This window comes from Peromyscus eremicus, chromosome 7, assembly GCF_949786415.1.
Source record: "Peromyscus eremicus chromosome 7, PerEre_H2_v1, whole genome shotgun sequence".
NCBI classification, from domain to species: domain Eukaryota; kingdom Metazoa; phylum Chordata; class Mammalia; order Rodentia; family Cricetidae; genus Peromyscus; species Peromyscus eremicus.
Window position 1 is genome coordinate 84,737,331 of NC_081422.1, and position 20,654 is coordinate 84,757,984.

The 20,654-nt window shown below is 39.0% G+C and overlaps 1 protein-coding gene across 4 annotated transcripts; it reads right to left on the reverse strand.

Annotated features, from left to right (window-relative positions):
- Positions 1-274: 274 nt before the first annotated feature.
- Morf4l1 (mortality factor 4 like 1) lies at positions 275-20,654 on the reverse strand. 4 transcript variants are annotated; one of them, XM_059268357.1, is made up of 13 exons: positions 20,402-20,654; positions 15,860-15,906; positions 13,603-13,670; positions 10,602-10,718; positions 9,391-9,477; positions 6,989-7,069; positions 5,871-5,896; positions 5,649-5,737; positions 4,819-4,920; positions 3,497-3,585; positions 3,063-3,235; positions 2,427-2,511; positions 275-1,010 (listed from the first exon to the last, which is right to left on the reverse strand). In XM_059268357.1, exons 1-13 carry the CDS (start codon positions 20,439-20,441, stop codon positions 926-928), a joined length of 1,089 nt encoding a protein of 362 aa, XP_059124340.1. In that variant the 5' UTR covers positions 20,442-20,654; the 3' UTR covers positions 275-925. The 4 variants fall into 4 exon arrangements, with proteins under 4 accessions (XP_059124340.1, XP_059124341.1, XP_059124342.1 ...); XM_059268358.1 differs by lacking the exon at positions 6,989-7,069; XM_059268359.1 differs by lacking the exon at positions 10,602-10,718 and having other exon boundaries at positions 20,402-20,652.

Sequence of the window (20,654 nt, forward strand, 5' to 3'; positions counted from 1 at the left end):
CCTTAAATATAAACAATCACTTACAGAAATCAATTTTCACAAAGCTAAAAATGCCCCCATTGCTCAAAATGTCCAAGAATCTAAGGAGGGCACTACTATCATGCCCTAAGCTAAGACTCACTCAAGATGACCAATTTCTACAACGAATAGTTTGCTTCACATCCAAGTAAGCTTTTCATTCCATAAAGATCCTTCAGGAAATGAAACAGTCTCCTGGGCAATCAGTATCTAATCACAATGTGCCAGGGTTTTGATAACACAGCCACACAATCTCTTGAAATTTAAAGAAAAATTTATTGAAGATCTGAAAAACAATTCCTACAAGATTGACTTTTCCATAAAACTGTAGCTACACGATGCATTGCGTCTATCATGTTAAAACGTGCATTAGACACAAATACAAAAACCATGAAACAAGCCACCATTCTTTAACAATTAAGCAAAGATAAAATGCCTAAGGAACAACATGGATGACTTGCAAAGGATGGGCTCTTTAAGCACCATTAAAAAAAAAAAGAGCACAGATGGATGAGTGTTCAGTTATATACACTGAAGTGAACCTTTGGCACTAGGAATCAGAGCATTTTGTCATAGAGCATTAACACATATTATAAAAGTGCGTAGTGTCAAAGGAACAGAACCACCAGCATTCAAAAGCAGCTTTGTCAACTAGGCAATAAAACACTCTACAGCATGTCTCTCTGTTGTCCATCACTGAATACACTGGTAGAAACTTTGAAATGAAAAAAGAAAGAAAAAAGGAGCAGGCACTCCTTTTATTTTTCTCTGTTTAAAATCAAACAGAAAACAAACATCAATTCTGTTATACACTAACGGTCTTCAAAGTACATCATTTGTACAAGAGAAGGACTAAGAACCAAATTGTTTACAGAGATCCAAGCACGAGTGAGAGAGAGCACACCCCTCACACGGCTTTCCGATGGTACTCAGGAGGAGCCACTTCATAATCACTGGCACTGAACAAAGTTGCAGAATTCTTCGCCAGGTACCTAAAAAACAAACAAACAAACAAACAAACTCATTGTAATAATGTTAAAAGTTATATTCAATACATAGATCACTGCCTCCTTGAAAAATATTACAATCCAAACCAGTAAGGTAACAAAGATGCATTAGTGCCAAGTTACTCTCTTCTAAACGAGGAACAACCTGAGGGAATGTGCAAACAGCTATCCTATCCTATTATATAGCAGTACTACCCTAAAACAACAATACTCATTTTCTTTAGCTTATTAAATACTGTTAAACACCATACAAGAAAGTCTACACATTTCAAGTCCAAACCTGAAATAAAAGGATGCGAAATGAAAAATAGTGCATTTCTGTATTATCAAAAAAATTGGAGTCCAGAGAAAATATTTACCACTGTTAGCAAAAGGACTATAAATAAAAAACTCCAATCCTTTACCTACAAAACCAAGTCCAAGAAGTAATCCACAGTAACTATGATCCATATCCTGAAAATTCCAGTCTTTTTCAAATAGAAATGTTTCTCTCCAAATAAGAATCAGAACACCACCTGCCACTACAGCTGATTTCTTCTCCAATTCAGTGTTAAATAGTATCCTTGTTAGGATATTTAGAGCAACCTATCATTTTCAAAAGCTGCTTGATTTTAAATTCTCCCCTATTATAAAAATGTCATCCAACATCATAAGCTAGAGCTGCCTCTTCCCATTTCTTCAGTCAACTAATTTGACAAAAAAATGTTTACTCCTAACTTGTATCTGTATTATATCATTGGACATTACTTATTTTTTTATTTTTCGGTTTTTCGAGACAAGGTTTCTTTGTGTAGCTTTGTGCCTTTCCTGGAAGCCACTCTGTAGCCCAGGCTGACCTCGAACTCACAGAGATCCGCCTGCCTCTGCCTCCCGAGTGCTGGGATTAAAGGCGTATGCCACCACCGTGGGCAGTATTTTTGAGACAGGTCTCAGCATAGTTCAGTCTGACCTCAAACTTAAAAAATTCTTCTACATCAATTTTGACAGGTATACTGAAATAAGTATTCTTATTATTTGTATTTCCTTACAATTTCTTATAATTTGCATAACCTCCAACTTAGATATTATTGCTATTTTTAAGTTCTTTTCTTATTTACTCCCTTACCCATTCATCTTTCTACTTTCTAATACATGTGACTGTAAATCTACAAAATTAACCTACAGTGTTTTCACTGTCTTAATAGCTTGGAGATTTAATCACTCCATCATTTCCCATATACCACCTACATGATTACTCTCCTATCATCTGTGAGATTCCCATATATGCTATTTATACTGTTCTAGTGCCTTATTGACACCTGTACAAATATACTACTTATTTTAGTAATTATGTCAATCTCTCCTTTCATACATTAATTTTAAGTAATCATCCCAATTGCTTATGATTCCAATTAAACTTACTTGAGGAAATCATGTAGATAGTTCAGTAATAAAGCAAGGCTTTTCTCATCTAGAGGTGTATAGGCCAACATTGCTCCAATTCGCACTATTTAACAAAAGAATTCAGTTAAAGTTATATCCAAAGGCAGCACTATAACCATACATGGTAAGAAGTAAATGAGTTGTCAGATTCCATAAAACTAAATGACTTTATGCACATTCATAGGTGCATGTGTATGTGTCTTGTAAGCTAAAGACAACTATGAATGTGTCTTTCCTCCAGTGCCATCCACTGGACCGGGGTTCACAACTAAGTCAGGGAAGCCAGTGAGAACTCAAGATGCCACATCTACATCCCCAGCACTAGATCAAAGTATCCACCACTATACCCAGCTTTTTTATGTGGGTTTGGGAGGGGGGCCCTCAGAGTTGGATTTTATGGATTGAACCCCAGTCTGGTTAATGATTTTTCAAAATTCTTTTTCAAAGAGATTCTGCCATTAAAACCTTTTAAATAAAATTTTAAAGAAAAATTCAGTCAAGTTTTGAATAGTTATTTTACCTCTCAGTCATTTAGTAAACATCAAAAAAATCAATTATTAAAGACTCAAAAAAAGGGAGAAAAGATAAAATCATGTTTCTTAAAAGTCTTATTACCAAATAATCTCAGTAAATGTGGTGCTCCATACACCTGGGACATGGGTGCATCAGGGTGATCTGCAAGAATTTCAGCATACTGTGGTCTCTCAAATTTGTAGAGTAGCTGAGTGCCCAGCATTACATTGAAGTATTCCTTTATCCCTGCTACAACCTCATTAACAGCATACTCCCTGATAAAAGAACAAAAATATTACTTTCAAAATATGTAAAGGTTAAGAAACTACAGCTAAGGCATTTTTTATAAGTAAAATCAATTTCAAATTTATGTAATAAAGGATTTGGAAAACTACAGCCCTGTCAAAATAAGAAGGTATTTATGCTTTCAAAATAGCAAAACCTTTAGTGGCTGTGTTAAGTACCTACAACATAGCTTCAATTATACCTAAAATAGTACTTAAGTAATTTGGGTATACTCAAATAAGTATTCTTACTTATTATCTGTATTTCCTCGTGATTTCTTATAATTTGCATAATCCTCCAAAATGGAATCCACATTCTTCTTGGCAGGAAGATAAAAAAGCTAGGGAAAAAAATTAAAATAATGTTTATAAAGAAAAATTACATTTGTTCCCACAAGGTGAAGCACAAAAGTAGGTGAAGCACAGAAAGAGAAAGGTGCTCAAGAACACAAACACTACACAGGGAGATAAAACTTGCATAATTCAACCAAATAACTCCAAGCAAATTCCAACTATGTCTATGAACCCCAAATCACAGGAACCCTTAGCAATCACTATTATTCGAATCCCCATCACGACCACTACACCTGTCATTTGTCAATTTAAATAGTCTGGAGTTCGTAAATCTGGATTTAGGTAACCCCACTCTTTGTGACACTGAAGTTTTTCTGGATTCCTATATTCCTACATCATGAAAGCAGTTTCTTAAGATTTTGAACTTTCGGTGGGAAAGGAAGCACCTTAAGACTAAGCAAGTAAACAAACAAGACTCAGAAAGCTGACACTTAAAAGATCCACAGGGTCCTTCCCAGCAGCTAAGATGGATCCCAGGGACACAACTTTCACATGCAGCTTTTCTGAGTCATGGTTCATTTAGGGGTGGGCTTTTCAGTGGTATACCTACTTTTTAATTGTTTATATTTCTGTAGCAACCCATCATTCATGCTCCGTAAACCCCAAAACGTCATTATTTGCCAAGCTGGCATGCTGTTGGCATCTATTCTATCTTAAATGGTTAATTTGTCTACATCTCCTCAGGGGGAAAATTATACAATATCCTGCAAATAAGTAACTAAACCCAGGACCTTATTTACATTCAGGATCAATTGCAGGTAATGCTATATGCTTTCTACTACTATATTCCTATCAGGACATGTATAAATGCTGTATGGTCAGTAATATCAAGACAGAAAATGCATGTTTCTCCATTAGTTTTTTTGAAGCAACTTCCAAATTTCTTAATCATAATAAACTAGTGAAATTTTAAGGAACTGGAGAGACGATGGTTCAGCAATTAAGAGCATGAGAGGATCTAGGTTCAATTCCCAGCACCCCACATGGTGGCTAACCATCTCCAATTCCAGTTCCAGGAGATCCAATGCCCTCTCTGGCCTCCACAGGCACTGTATACATGCCATGCCATGCAGACATACATATCCATAATATCCATATCCAGACAAAAAAAATCCATAAAATTAAAAAATTGTATTAAAATATTTCAGTCATAAAACTTCAAGCCTTTTTTCTTTTCACCAAACACCACATAAGTACAACTTTTGTCATTTTCAAGTTACCTGCTTTTGTCTGGTAATCAAGTCCCAGTCATCCACAAGCCATGGTTTCAGCTCCTCAGGAATCTTTACTTTAACTTCAACTCTGTTCATGAATGTTTCTTCCTAAATAGAAAAAGGAAAGGTATTGCAAACTTTTCTTGCTTAATAGTAACTTCTCTCTTGAAGGTTAAGAGAGACGCCGAATATACACTAATTCCTTCATAAAGAAGGAATTGTCACCGAAAAAAACAAAGACATGAAATCATATAGCCAGCAGAAAGGAAAACAGTCTTAAGTCATAGTGGCCCTTCCTGCATTTTTCTCTTCTGAAAAATGGAATATCCTGAACTGATACAAGTTAACAGCATCTTCACATTTACTGTTGATATGCAAATGATTACCCCAACATGGCTTTCTTCTCTTGCCTCCTCCGAGACATGGTCTTACAATGCAGCTCTGGCTATCCTGGAACTCACTACATAGACTGGGTTGGATTCAAATACATAAATAAAATGGCCTCTTACACAAAGATCTGCCTGTCTCTGCCTCCTGAGGGCTGGGATTAAAGGCATGCACCACCATGCACAGCTAACATGGCTATCTTTAAATATACTTTTTTTCTGATTTTTCTGATTTACTTCTAGACCAGAACCTGCCTATGCACTTTGGTAGCATATGTTATTACCCAAATACTTCAAAATCTGAGGCATGAGGCTCTAAAATCCCAAGGCTAACCAAAGCCATACAACAAGACCCTGTCTCAAACAGTGGGAGGGAAGGGAGTGGGGAAGTAAAGGAGAAAGATCATCAGGTTTTCTTTAGACTAGCCTGCCAAGGGCAGGGGAACTCACATTTTCAACTGTAGGATCTACCCGGGCTCTTTTCTTCCTAGGAGGTTGAGGTGTCTCACTGGTACTGCCACCATCTCCATTTCCAGGTGCTGTAAAATGTGTACGGGAGGTAGGGGTGGTATTGGTTAACTAAAATTCTTCATGGTAGATAGTGTCTTGATTTATGTTTTCATTTTCTCCATTACAGATGAATAGATTAATTTTAAGAAAGTTCATACTTACTTTTCTGCTTGTTCTTTTTTGTTTTCCTGGAAAGAAAAGAAAGAAAAAATTACTCTAGAAAAACTGTTCCAACTCTTATGAGAAATAAATTCAGAGAAAGATGGTTCACCAAAATTTTCAATGACTATATTTTAAGTTTGCTTCCCAAAATATTTATCTTGATTTTAGACTAAAAAAATTATTGAGACAGGTCTTACTATATAGCTCTGGCTGTCTTGGAACTCACTATGTACAATGTACACCAGGCTAGCCTCAAATTCAGAGATCTCCCTGGTCTCTGTGGGAAACTGCACTTTGAAACACACACTCACACATACACATCAGTTTAAAAATTATAAAAAATAATTTAACAACAAAGGCTGGGTGTGGTGTCGCATACTTTTAACCTCAACATTGGGGAAGCAGAGGCAGGCAGATATCTTTTGAGTGTGAAGCTTGTCATTAAAAAAAAAAAAATCTGGCCAACTTTAAATTTTCCTTTACTTCATAAGGTTGAAGTTTATAATAGGAAAGACAGTATTTCCAGGTCCCATTAAACTAAGAACTTTACTTGCACATGCATGCCAATGATTCACAGAAACCAAGAAACCAGTTCTTATACTCAACTTTATACAGATAGCCTTTTAGAGAAATGAGTACATAACTTTCATAATATGGGCTGGATGCCAAGAAGCCTTACAATCCAGAGTTTACAAGTTATACTTTTTCCCCCTCATTCTCATTTTATGAATTTTTAGCACTACTGAAAGTAATCTTTGCCAAAATAATTATCTCAAAACTTGTGACTACCTGACAATTCAATACTACCTTTCTAAGAGAAAACCTGTATGTGTATACACATGTAACTTCAAACATGAGGGCTATACAAGCAATTATTGCCAATGAATGGCATACTAATTTAATGTTGCATATATTTTAGTGCAAGGGAAGAAGCAAAGGAAAATCAAGTAGTTAATGTGCATTTTAAATTACTTTAACAACCTGATATCTGAGAAATGAAAATTTCATTGATAACTTTTAAAAGCTCCCATAGAAACAAAATGCGTTATCACGATCAACAGTAAATTCGAATTACACTTATAAAGCAGTATGCAATATTTAAACAAAGAACATCTTACACTTCCACATTTTTCTGTTGCAGACCAGAGGTCTTCTTTCCTGGAGCAGCTCCTCTCATCTTGCCCTCTGCATATTGTTCCCTTCAAAAACAATGTCAGGAAGTCATACTTATATGACAAACAGCAAATTGTGCCTGCTTGATTCCACAGAGAATTTATATTATATTGAAACTGAAGTTCCCAGCCAGGCATAGTAATGGCACTAATCCCAGCACTTTGGAGAAGTAGGTGGGTCCCTGTGAGGTCAAGGCCAGCAAGGGCTTGCTTGTACAGTGAGACCCTGACTCAGAAAAATTTAAAAAGCTTATCTGTTAGTATCAGTGGACTTCCAAAATGTTCCAAAATATCCATGTTGCACAGATTACAAAACTATTACAAAAAGAGCTTAAAATGAGTAACACACACACACAAATTCTGAAATTGGGGCTGGAGAGATGGCTCAGAGATTAAAGAGAACTGGCTGATCTTCCAGACGACCTGGGTTCAATTCTCAGCACCCACATTGCAGCTCACAACCATCTATAACTCCAATTCCAGGGGACTGAGCACTCTCACACAGATATACATGTAGGCAAAACACCAATGCACCCAAGTAATAATTTTTTTAAAAACAGCGCCCTGGCTGCTCTTGCTGAAGTCCTGGATTAAATTCCCAGGACCCACATGGTTGCTCACAACCATATAACTGCAGCCCCAGGGGATCTGATGCCCTCTTCTGACATGCATACATGCAGATGAAACATCCACATACACAAAATACAAAAGGCCTAAAAATTTTCTCCCTAGAATTAGGAAAAAGAATTAGTGCTGTGGGATGGTCTGCATGTCAAATCTGTTGCTCTGATTGGTCAATAAATAGAACACTGATTGGCCAATGGCCAGGCAGGAAGTATAGGCGGGACTAACAGAGAGGAGAATTACGGGAACAGAAAGGGAAAGGGAGACACTGCCAGCCGCCACCATGACAAGCAGCATGTGAAGACGCCGGTAAGCCACGAGCCACGTGGCAAGGTATAGATTTATAGAAATGGATTAATTTAAGATATAAGAACAGTTAGCAAGAAGCCTGCCACGGCCAAACAGTCTGTAAGCAATATAAGTCTCTGTGTGTTCACTTAGTTGGGTGTGAGCTGCTGCGGGACTGGCGCGTTAGAGAGATTTGTCCTGACTATGGGCCAGGCAGGACCAGAAAAACTCTAGCTACAAATTAGAGTTCTGCTTCTAAGAAAAAAATAGGTTTTTTTTGGCTTTGAAAATTTAGGTCCCTAGCTGGGTGGTGGTGGTACACACCTTTAATCCCAATACTTGGGAGGCAGAGGCAGGCAGATTGTCTGTCTATGAGCTGGAGGCCAGCTTGGTCTACAGAGCTAGTTCCAGAATAGCCAAGGCTATAAAGAAAACCAAACCAAAGCAAACAACAACAAAAATATTGAGGTCTCCAAGCCTATATATATATATGCACTGAGAGACAGAAGATTTACAGACATCAGGCCTGGAGAGATGGCTTAGAGGTTTAGAGTACTTCTTGCTCTTATTTAGAGTACTTCTTGCTCTTGCAGAAGACCTGGGTTTCATTCTCAGCACCCACATGGTGGCCCATAACCATCCACAACTCTGGGGATCTGACTCCCCTTCTGGCCTTCTCACAAATCAGGCACATATGCGGTACCCATACATTATACACACATATATATATATATATATACATATACATAAAAGGCAAAACTCATACATATAAATAAAACCAAAAACAACATTTAAAGATCTACAGATATCAAAAGATTCAAGACACTAAGCATGGAGCTAGAAGGCTAGCCCAAGAGGTAAGAGGTAGGTGTTACCAAACCCACTGGCCTGAGTTTTCAATACCTGGGCCCCATATGACAGAAGGAAGAACCAACTACAACCTCCACAATCTTGTCATGGCACACACAGTCCCAATGTTTTCTTTTGATTTGACTCCATGTTATAATTTTAATTTTTTAAAAATTTTAGCTATAAAATTAAAATGTAGTAACTACCCTATAGGTAATTTTTCTGGGTCCTTTTCCCCTCAACGTATTTTCATAGATGAATACTAATGGGACTCTCTTCCTTTTTCTTTCCTCATCAGTTAACTGTGCCTTCTACAGCACCAGAAGAGGTTAAACAAGGTATTAATGAGTTTGCACCTACAATTTCCTACACTGTTTTTCTACCAATTTCTAAAGACAGACTCAAGAATGACAGGATATTTCTTTTACCTAGAAAATATGTAGTTACTTGAAATCAAGCTTTAACGCAGGAACAAGTATCAATCATTTTATCAAATGTAGAGGGAGTCGCCAACATGATGATCATGATCCTATTTTGTTTATTCCATGTCCAAAAATTTCAAAATGTATTTCTCAAAACAAACTTACTGATTGGCCTTTTGAAGCTCTCGCTGTTTCTGCAAATTGGTGTCCACGTATTTGAGTACTCTGCTTTCTGGAACCCATTCATCCCAACTGAAAAGACAAGTTAAAACAGCACTGAAATACATTTCTAATATAGTTTAGGCTCTCTTCCAATTAATTTTTAAAGATCTAAATGGCAAAACTCTGAAATTCCCTTGATATGTGTTTTAATTTTGTTCTTTTAACATCTATTTATTTGTGTGTGTGTGTGTGTGTGTGTGTACAAGTGCATGTTACAGAACGTGTGTGGAAGTCAGAAAACAACTTTTAGGAGTTGATTCTTTCACTGTGTAGGTCCTGGAGATCCAACTTGGTTCTTCACCCTTGGAAGAAAGTACTTTTACCCACTGAACCATCTTGTCAACCCTAGTTTTTTTGAGACATTTTTTAATGAATTCCAAGTTGGCCTTAAATTCGTGGTAACCCTCCTACCTCAGTATCCCAAATTCTATAATTACAGGCACACAAAAACCATGCCCAGCTTTTTCTGAAATAATTTGGTAAGCTGGCAACGCAAATCCATTCTCAACTAAAAGAAAAATCTAAGCAAAGTGTGTTTTAAGAAGCATCATTCCAAATATAAACCATGTATGTATATTATTCAAATCATTTTTAAATGGTCTAAGAATAAGTTATTTAAGAGTCTCTAAGCCATTAGCTTTTCAGAATTACAGTACTATCTCAAGTTACACAGCTCCCACATGCTAAAAGTGCATCAGGAACACAGGTCTATAATACTCACCACCTAGACAACTAGACTAAATTTGTACATTAAAGGCTTTCAGTGTTTTTTTTTTTTTTTTTCAGATAACCCATTATTCACTTTCATCTAATCCAAGTAAGCATTCCAATTTCCAAAAGTGATTAACGGCTTTCTAAAAACTCAGGTATCTGGTTTCTCACAAAACAAGCTTTTTGCTGATGTGTATGGAAAAACAAAACTTTCTTGTGGAATGTTGAACTTTTTAAGCAAACTAATTTTTGAACAAAATTAGTCTTTTCTCCTGCTGATGGAGCTCCATTAGTGACACAATCAGGTGTATTCTTGAGGCAATCTTTTACTTAATGATTTCCCACCTCTGACCTCTTATAGAGTATAGCCAAAAGGAAAAGTAGTAAATAAAAAACATTCCTCAACATGATTTCCTAAAGAAAACTTTAAAACATGCATTTACCTAGAGGTCAGGAGGGGGTGGTGTACTGAGGGAGCTCCTTCAGGAACAGGAAAAAGGGCTACAATATCCTCACGTGTCTTCAAAGATTTTTCAGAGCGCCTGGGCCTCACAGCACTTCTGATACAGACAGCACAGTACAAAGTAGTCTCAGTAACTATGTGCAGAATTGAGCTTAAGCTTTATCAAGACTCATTTACAAATGGAATAGTTAATGTCTGTGTGAACAAATTCCAGGAAGATTTTTGAAAATTTAGAACTATCTTAGTATCTACTGTGATTTTGAGAGTGTATCTAGAGTAATGTCTAAAGAAAAATCCAGTGTGAAATTGGAATTTTGCTGTACCAATGTATTTAGAAGGTGTCCTACAGCAGGACATAGAGGTGCACATCTTTACTCCCAGCACTTTGGAGGTAGAAGCAGATAGATCTGAGTTCCAGGCTAGCCTGGTCTACATACCAAGCTCCAGACCAGCCAGGGATACATATTAAGACCATGTCTCTAAGTAAATAAATAAAAGTATAAATAAATAAAAGTATATACATCCCTATCCATGAAGCCCCTTTAAGTCCATATCCCTATTCTCCTAAAATTAAAAGGTGCAACTTTTAACTGCTTTAAAACCTTAGAAATTCTCTCCCCCTCAGATGCAAACCACATCTAAACAAGCACTCTGACCAACCAATTACCAAGGCACACTGAGAGCTTATTAGCAAAAGAGCTGAAATTCCTCACTGAAACTGAGGAAAAACAAAATGGACAGACAACCATCTTTGTTCTACTAGACTAATAACTGAGGGCCACTCGAATTTTTAAGTATAGATCAAGCATGTAAATTTCATTATTTCCCAAAGCAGTTTTGACTAATCCTAAAAGTCAAATCTACAGGCAAAATTGAATACACACATAATATACTTGACAGGCATTTAAAAAACTCTCCTCTCCAATGGTTTTAAGTTTCTCTAGAGCTGGATGTGGTGGTACAAACAAGCCTGTAATCTCAGCCCTCTGATTACTGCAAGTCCAGGATAGGCAAAGCTACAAAGGAAGAGCCAGTTTCAACACAGAAAAATCACTTCTAAATACTTCCTAAAGGCTACAATGGCACGTTTAACAAGTCAACTATAAAGACACCTATGATATTCTCCTCACTACACTGCAGACAGTCATAAAAACCTGTAATGTCTGCCACCCCCCCCTATTTTCCCAAGAGAACAAGAGTTTTAAAAAACTACCACTTACTTCTGTTATGAACTACAACCCAACAAAGGAAAAACCACTTTAAAAAAAAAAGTAAAACCAGAAAACTAGAGGTTTTGGTTTTTATAAAAACCATTTCATATGGCAATCTACATAAATTGCTACCTAACACTTAAGAAGACTGAAGCATAAAAGTGTATTTTAAATTAAAATGTACAAGGGAAGGGTAAGTAGGCCTACTCCATGAATCTGTTTTGTGTTCTCCTTTCAAACTTTATATGGACTTTTAACTTTCTCATCCCTAATATGCATAAAGAAAATATTCTACTTCCTGTAGGAAAGCAGCTATTACACATTTTATCTGGATATTAGCAAAATATCAGCCTCATAAACTAAAGATGAAATTCAGTTTTCAGTTTTTTTTAAATATAAATACTCTAGAAATCATAACATAAAAGTCTGTTTCCTGAATATTTCAATCAACTTTAAAAAAAAATCGAAATTTATTTATTTATTTTTGAGACAGGGTCTCACTATGTAGTTCTGGCTGGCCTGAAGAGATCAGCCTGCCTCTGCCTGAGTGCTGACATTAAAGAAATGTGCCAGCACACCTAGCTCCCATTTTCTTAATACATGACTGGGGTAATTCTGAAATACTGACAGTACCTACTGATCATTATTAGAAATACTTTATTCACAAGTTATCAGAATTTGCTTTCATGTATTTTGAATTGTGGCCTTTCTATAATTACATTAATGAAATAAGTTAAAAGTTTGGTATTTCTCACCTAAAAGCATTTACCTATTTGTAACAAATAAACTGAATTAACTGGTTGGGCTTTCGGATAAAGAACTATATAAGGTGAGACCCAAATTATGGGGCCAGTAAACTTAACAGAAGAAAAAGAAAACTTTTCCTCTACATCAAGAGTACCCATCACAACAGTTGGCATTGTTTCCATATAAAGAAGTACTAGACTCTGGGTAAAGTGAGACAAAGCATTAAGCATTACAAGATATCAGAAAGTAATTCTTGAAATGACTAATTCTTTGCAATGCCATCCCTGAAGTACAAAAGATCAATAATAAAAAGGATTTAAAACTTCTCCTAGTAAGCTGGATGTGATAGCAAAGGCCTTTAATCCCAAAGGCAGGTCAACCTCTATGAGTTCCAGGCCAGCCTGGTCTACAAAGCAAGTTCCAAGACAGCCAAGGCTACACAGAGAAACCGTCTCAAAAAACCAAAACCTCCTAGTAAAAATAATAAACCACTCAATTACACACACCAAAGGCCTAAATAATTTATTAGGTTCTGTTATGTTTGGGTCTCAAAGAGAAAGCTCCAATAACCACTAGAAAATTAAATTCTGTAAATGAGAATTTTCTATGCTGAACCACATGAAACTACTTTCTGTTAACATTATGTTTCAAAATTTCATAAAATGGGTTTATAAACTGTCAATTCTAAAACATTTTCCTCTGTTCTCCTTTTCTACAATTAGTTTTGAGTTTAACTGCTTGAATAAGAAAGATAAGTCATTTGGTTTGTGCTCAGGCCAAAAATATTCAGGCTATCCTAAAACACATGCCATAAAAAATGTATGTTGACTCATAATTCAACCAGGACAGCTGGTCAAGTATAACCACTGGGCACTACAAAATAATACAAGAAATATTCCCAAAACTCAAGTACATATAAAATGGCTGAGTTCTCCCTAATGTAGCTACATCATACTAACAATGGCTCACCCTTGCTCCGATACATAACAGTGAACAAAATGCTTTTAAAGATCTAATACTCACTTTTTATTCCAACCACTGTAATGGATAAAGTATTTCACTTGTTTGTCCTTTATGGCAACCTTTACACACTGAAATGAAAAAAGAAAAAGTCTTTGGTATCACACATAATCTTATCAAATTTGCATCCTAATGACAGATATGTTCTTTCTAAATAAAGGATTAAATCTTGGCTGAATTATTTAGTACTGTAAAACTTTAGAGTTGTTGGTCAGTTTGATTTTATAATCTTAGTGCTGAGAATACTTTTCTATACAAAGTTACAAAACCACAATTTAGAAATGAACACAGCCGGGCGGTGGTGGCGCATGCCTTTAATCCTACCACTCGGGAGGCAGAGGCAGGCGGATCTTTGTGAGTTCGAGGCCAGCCAGGTCTACAGAGCGAGATCCAGGAAAGGCGCAAAGCTACACAGAGAAACCCTGTCTCGAAAAACAAAACAAAACAAAAAAAAACAAACAGCATCAACAGTTTAGAACTGCTACCCTGCTACCCAAGGTCAGGAAATGAAAGCTATTCTTATGGCTTTTCAAACTCTAGCTAAGAACTACATTTCTTTCAAAAATACAATCTCATCAGTTTATGAACTACAGTATGCTTTAAAAGCATTCTTAAAAGTAGCCGAACAAAACAAATTACTGGAGGAAAGTCACTGTGACAGTCATGATTATCTGACTTTAGATTTAAGGGTGTTCACTGTAGACCAAACAAACAATGGTTTATTCCTATCACTATTTAAAAATTTTTTCACCAGAGTATTCTGCTGCTAGAGAAAAAACAGCCAGTTCAGATATGTTTGCCAAAAGTTTATACAACAAACATTGAAAAACATACAAGATCAAAGGGACTCACAGTTATAAACAAACACCTAGACATTCAAAACATGAGCAGTGAACATTTTTAGTCAGAATTGTCTGGCACTATGTGTTCAGAATATTTTCATACAAATATAAAGCTAGATATTAACCCAAAGTCACTTTTAAGCATTATGCGTATAGTGTGTATAAGAGTGTGTGTCTGTATCACTGCACTTTGGTTTTCTGTACTGAACCAGGGCCTCACTTGTGGAAAGTACTTTACCACTAAGTGTTCCCTGCCTTGTTTACTACTTTGTTGAGACAGGGTCTCACTAAGGTCATCCTTGAACCCTGTATTCCAAGTAATCTTTCTGTCTCAACTTCCCAAGAAGCCTGGTTCATTGGCCTGTGTCATTCAGTTTACATGTGTGGGTTTTTTGGGCGGTGTTGGGGAGGGTAGCACTGAGACTGAACTCAGGGCCTCATTCATGGTAGGCAAATATTCTACCATGTAACTAGCCAGCAGCCTTTGTGTTCAATTCTTAAATGCCTGCCCAGGCACACCTTTAATTCTAGCACTGAGAAGGTTAGAGGCAGTCCCATCTCTGTGAGTTCAAGACCACCCTGATCTAAATAGTGAGTTCCAGGCCAGCTAGGGCTACAAAGTAAGCATCTGTCTCAAAAGTAATGTTTAAAATGTGTAATGACAACCAGAGCATGGTAGTTCACATTTGTGTGACCGCAGCATAAAAGGGTGAGGCAGGAGGCTTGCTGTTAGTTCAAAGCTAGCCTGAGCTAGTGAAAACTCAAGTCTCAAAACCACCAGACAAACACAAAGAGAAACAAACACACACACATTCAAGTGCGAGGAGAGAAGTATCAATTGTTAAAGCTGAGGAAATGGTTCAGTGGATAATGGTGCTTGCCATGCAAGCAGGATGGCTCATATGATCCCAGAACCCATATGATCCTGGCGCTCCTACACTGAGGTGGAAGGTGGAGGAGAAAATCTAAAGGTCAAATAGAAAAGATGTCTCAAAGACAGGAAGAGACTGGCACTTGAGGTTGACATCTGACCTCAACACTCATGAGGTTTTACACACCTACATGCACAAGTGCTTGCAAACACACACAGTAAGTGTGGCTCTGGCATTGCTTTCTGCCGAGTTATTAACTATAAAATGCTATTTGTTACAACCAACAGACCTTCATCTATCACTTCAATGCTATTTCCACCAATAGGCTTTTCCTGAGTGAGTTTAGAAAGGCAGAAGAGTAGCAATATCTGAACTTTCTCCATCCACCACAAAGCAAGCAGTAACAAACTCAAAATCAGATGGGAAGATTTATGAAACAAATGGAATCTTTACATATCCAGTAAGAAAATATTATAATTTGATATTAAAAAGTCAAACCTAGTCAACATTTTTGGCCACCTTCTCAAAAGAAAGTAGGTTCCATACCTTTGCTTCATAGAGAAGAGGCCCATGAAAGCACAGCACTCGCTCGCCTGTAAAAGAGGGGGAAAAAGGGCCAAGTTAATCCTGAGTCCTTTGTCATATAGAAAGATGTGACTACAAGAGCCACTGCACTTGATTATAACAGTCTCAGCAAAACTAGGAATAATAACAGGTAAGACTATACATGAACACTTCAAAACAAACTTTACCATATCCTTAATATCCAAAGGTTAACAAAGGCTAACTTGAATTTCTACTTATTTAAATAATCTAATCACCTAATTAAATCTACTACAGTTACCTATGAGATAATGTTTGGCTAGTTCACCTGTTCTAATCTGGAAACAATTTTTAAAATGTTCTTCTCCAAGTGTCTTTCTAAGTTTAGTCACTTGACTGATCTCTACTTCCTTTGACTGAGTACTATATATTAAATTTTCTGATGGAGGGGCTGGAGACATGTCTTAGCAGATAAGAGTACGCTGCTCTTCCAAAGGACCCACATGGCAGTTCACAGCTGTCTACAACTCCAGTTCCAGGGGATCTGTCATCTTCACACAGAAATACATGCAGGCAAAACACCAATGCACATAATAAACCTTTAGAAATAAAAAGTTCTGATCGAATACATCAATTTTTTTAAATGTTATCCTACCTGTCTGTTTATTCCTCATTATTCCAGAAGCTAGGCTATTTCAATGAACAACAGACAGAACAATCCTAACCCTGGGAACTTATACCCAATGTTGACTCGACCATTGGCACTTGCAAATCCAAATAAAATCTGGCTAGAGTTAAAACTTAATACATCTGTGCTTATCAAACAAATTGGGTGGGTGATTTCTGGACTCTGACTCCATATGATGATAGTGGAAGTTTATCCATACATTTTCAGTCCACTTGCTTTTAACACACTGCAAGGAGACTGATGTACCCAACAGGGTCAGCTATGTTGTTCCAAAATTGTATCTACTAGTCCTATACTGAAAAAACTACTACATTAAAAATATATATATTATGGGCCTGGCACGGTGGCACACACCTTTAATCCCAGCACTCTTGAGTTCAAAGCCAATACATAGACCAGCCAATGCTACGTGGTGAGACCCTCTCACTCTCAAATGTGGCCTTTAAAACATCTATTTGCTGGATCTGTTGTGCCAGCATTTCATATTAATAAAGGACACATAGGTAAGCATTATTTGTATCATTTTTCTACACTTATATTGTACTTTTCTTCCCATTAAGTGGCAGAGAGCCAGCCAGTTACTTGGGAGGGTTTACAGAAAAAGGAGGATCCAGACAGCAGAAACAAGTGTGGGAAAGTGCAGTAATATATACATAGTTTGATACCCATAGAACATAGAATGAACATGTAAAAGTAGAAGGGAAACATGCTGATCCTGTCCACCTCCTGGGATTTCAGGCTTACTACCATATCTAATGAGCCAAAGGCTTTGTGCATGCCATGGGAGCATTCTTCCAACTCAGCTACATACATCCTTAGCCTCTAGAGTGCTTTTTGAAGCTATTACTACTTCTGAGCTTCAGCACAAACCTCTATCGTTAGACTTCCAGAATAAGATCTAGTAATCTTAACATCTAGGTTCTCCATAAAATCTTGTACTACTTATAACTGTTAAAAGCATTACTAGATCTATGCCAGCCTTGAATAAAGACCACAGTCTGGGAGTAAAGACTCAAATAAATGGGTAAAATATTCTGTTATTAAACAGATGCACTAAGATTAGATCTGTGATTTCACTCCAAGTACCGTTTAAGCTACTCTGAAATAATACACCTTTTAAAAAATTGGCCGCTTTGAGCTGGGCGGTGGTGGCGTACACCTTTAGTCCCAGCAATCGGCCAACAATCGGAAGGCAGAGGCAGGCGGATCTCTGTAAATTCAAGGCCAGCCTGGGCTACAGAGTTCCAGTAAAGGCTCCAAAGCTACACAGATAAACTCTGTCAACAAAAAACAAACAAACAAAAAATTGGCTGCTTCAGCTAAAAAACGACTACACTAAGGCTCTTTGAATCCTAATAATTATATATATGTATGCATATATATATAAATAAAAACAACTTCACTAAGTAAGGCCCTTTGAATCTGAAAAATATATATAATGCATCTAGCTGGTGTAAATCAGGCTAACAAGTGAAGTGGACAGAAAAATTACGGAAAGAACAAATTTCAACAGCACAGTTCTCCATCCTTAGGTCCACTCTATTCTCAAACTACAACAATCTTGCCCTGGACTGTCTTACTAGCTTGAAATTTTTTACAACATCGCCCCAGGGGACAGAGAAACTGTTCCATTCCCAGCACCCACAGAGAAGCTCACAACTCCAGTTCCTGAGAATCCAATGTCTTCTGAGGGCACCAGGACCATACATAGTACACATACATACATGTAGGCAACACACTTAATACACATAAAATGCACACCCTCCCCCACACAAAAAATGTATATTCACTACCACCTTTCACTATCACAATTCTACCCAAGATTTCAAAATAATCCCATCAATACTAAATATTTTTCCTTTCCAGATGTTCTCTGAGCTTTTATTATTTATCGTGGGGGAGGGGAGTAGGTACATGCATACAAGACACTGTACATATGTAGAGGTCTGAAGACAACTTGTGGGAAACAAGTTCTCTACCTCCATCGTGGGCCCAGGAATCAGAGTCAAGGTGGGGACAGAACACCCTATATGGTATTTCATACATAATTTTTAAAAGGCAGCTATGTATTTTAGCTTGCATTTTTTTGGTTTTGTTTTGGTTTTGAGACAGGGTCGTCTCATGTAGCCCTGGGCTGGTCATCCTCCTGCCTTTGCTTCTCTAAAGCTGGAATTTTAGGCGTGTGTGTCACACCCAGCTACACCTAGAAACCGCAGCTGAAAAGGAATGGTAAGGGCAGGAATTTACAAAGCTTTCATAACCCTACCCTTTCTTCCTACTCTTCTCCAATTACACCAACACCCTCTTCCCATGTTTGCCTCAGGGAAGCACTGGGTGACAAAGCTCTCTCTCCAGCCCCTCAAAACTATTTTAAGTATCACATTCTATAATATTAAGAGAACTTACAAGGTACCATAAATAAGATTTAGCTGATGCACTCTGAAGAATGAAGCAGAATCAATACAGTGGCCAAGTCTACATACCAAGACTTGCCTCAAAAACAACAAAAAACTTTCTCTTAACACCTAGCAAAATAACAAGGGCCACAATTTCTCAAACTGGGAGAAAAGTATTAAAGTCCGCATCAAAATATCCCCGGAATACCCTTAAGTATAGTTAAGTTTGGGGCTTTTTTTTTTTTTTTTTAATGTCCAGCACCTTAATGGCTAAACAACCCTAAACAAGTTAGGCAGGCGTCCGGACTCGGCATGTACGTAACAAGCACATACGGTCATGGCAATAAACGGTTTAAAGTGTTCGTTCCTCTTTATGCTTATCCTTTAGCGTACTGTTAAACCACCTCGATAACTAAGTTATGAGAACTGAGTAACTGCTTTCCACTGAAAGTACCGTTAGACAGCACCGCTGTTCTCGATCTAAGCCAGTTAATAAACATTAGCTTTCAAATCGCCACTAATCGAATACTACGGCAACCAGTCAAGCAACTTCTGCACGTAAAAATGACGAGTCCAAGGACCGCTAAACAGAAACTCCCGGGGGTGGAACTCAAACCGTTTTCCCGAGCAACTGCCCTGCAGAGCACACGCAGTACAACAGGATTTCTGGCGCTCCGCTCCAAAGGCAGCAAAAGGATGCCTTCGGGCAACGGCAAGCCTAGGCCCTCGCTCGGGCGGCTCAGGGTTTTTCTGTCCCCACCCATCATCACTCGGGAGGCAAAAGGAGGCATTCGTCTGCGAGTGGTCTGGGTGCCAGGGGGCGCTGCACCTGGCCCGAAGCCGCACGAATGCTGCGAGACGCCGGCAGCCATGATGGCGCGGCCATCTTGGCGCGGCCATCTTACAACGCAGTTCTCCCGCCGCGGGGCGCCCGGCCCGCTCCGGGGGCCCCCCGGCCGCTGGGACACCCCACCGAACGCTGACATCGCCCCAGTGGGTCAAAGCAGCCTCGAACCTCCAGCCCACAGTCGCCCACGCGGCCCGGGGCCGAGCGTCAGCGCGGGGATGGGCTGCCGCTGCTCCCCTCCCCCACGCCACATCACTTCCTAACCGTCGCCATCGCCCGCCCGCCCGCCCGCCCGCCGGCCGCCTCCCTACAATAGGCTTTCCCCGCTCTCCGAAAAACAAACACGCACCGGGGCCTGGCCACGCGCGCGGGGCTCCGTCGGCCCTGCCTGGGCCGGAGGCAGGCTTTCGTGCCACCAAGCACTGTCGCCCGAGGACCGGCGCACCCACATTCCTTCCCCTCCGCAGTGCGCCTTTCCCCCCCTCACAAAGCACTGCCTGCAGTGGCCCCAGGCCGCGAGCCGCGCCGACCCCGACCCCCAAACCTCAACCGCCCCGAGTCAGCCTCCCTCCCCTGCGCCGTTAGGCGCCTTTTCCCCAAAGCCGCACACTCACCCTCCTGGAATTTGGGCTTCGGGTCCTGCTTGGGCGCCATTTATAAGTGATTCGCCGCCTCCTCCTTCTCCCACCACCCCCGACTACCGCCCCCTACTCTCTACCCCACCCAACTTCGCGTCAGAAGCGCCGTCGGGAACAGCCAGCTCTACATCCTGGGCGCGATTTGCCAGCGCCGTCTGACCTCACAGCGCCGCGACCCCAACAGCCGCCGCCTCAGCCAACGGCTGCCCGCCGCGCACGCAAGCCTGCG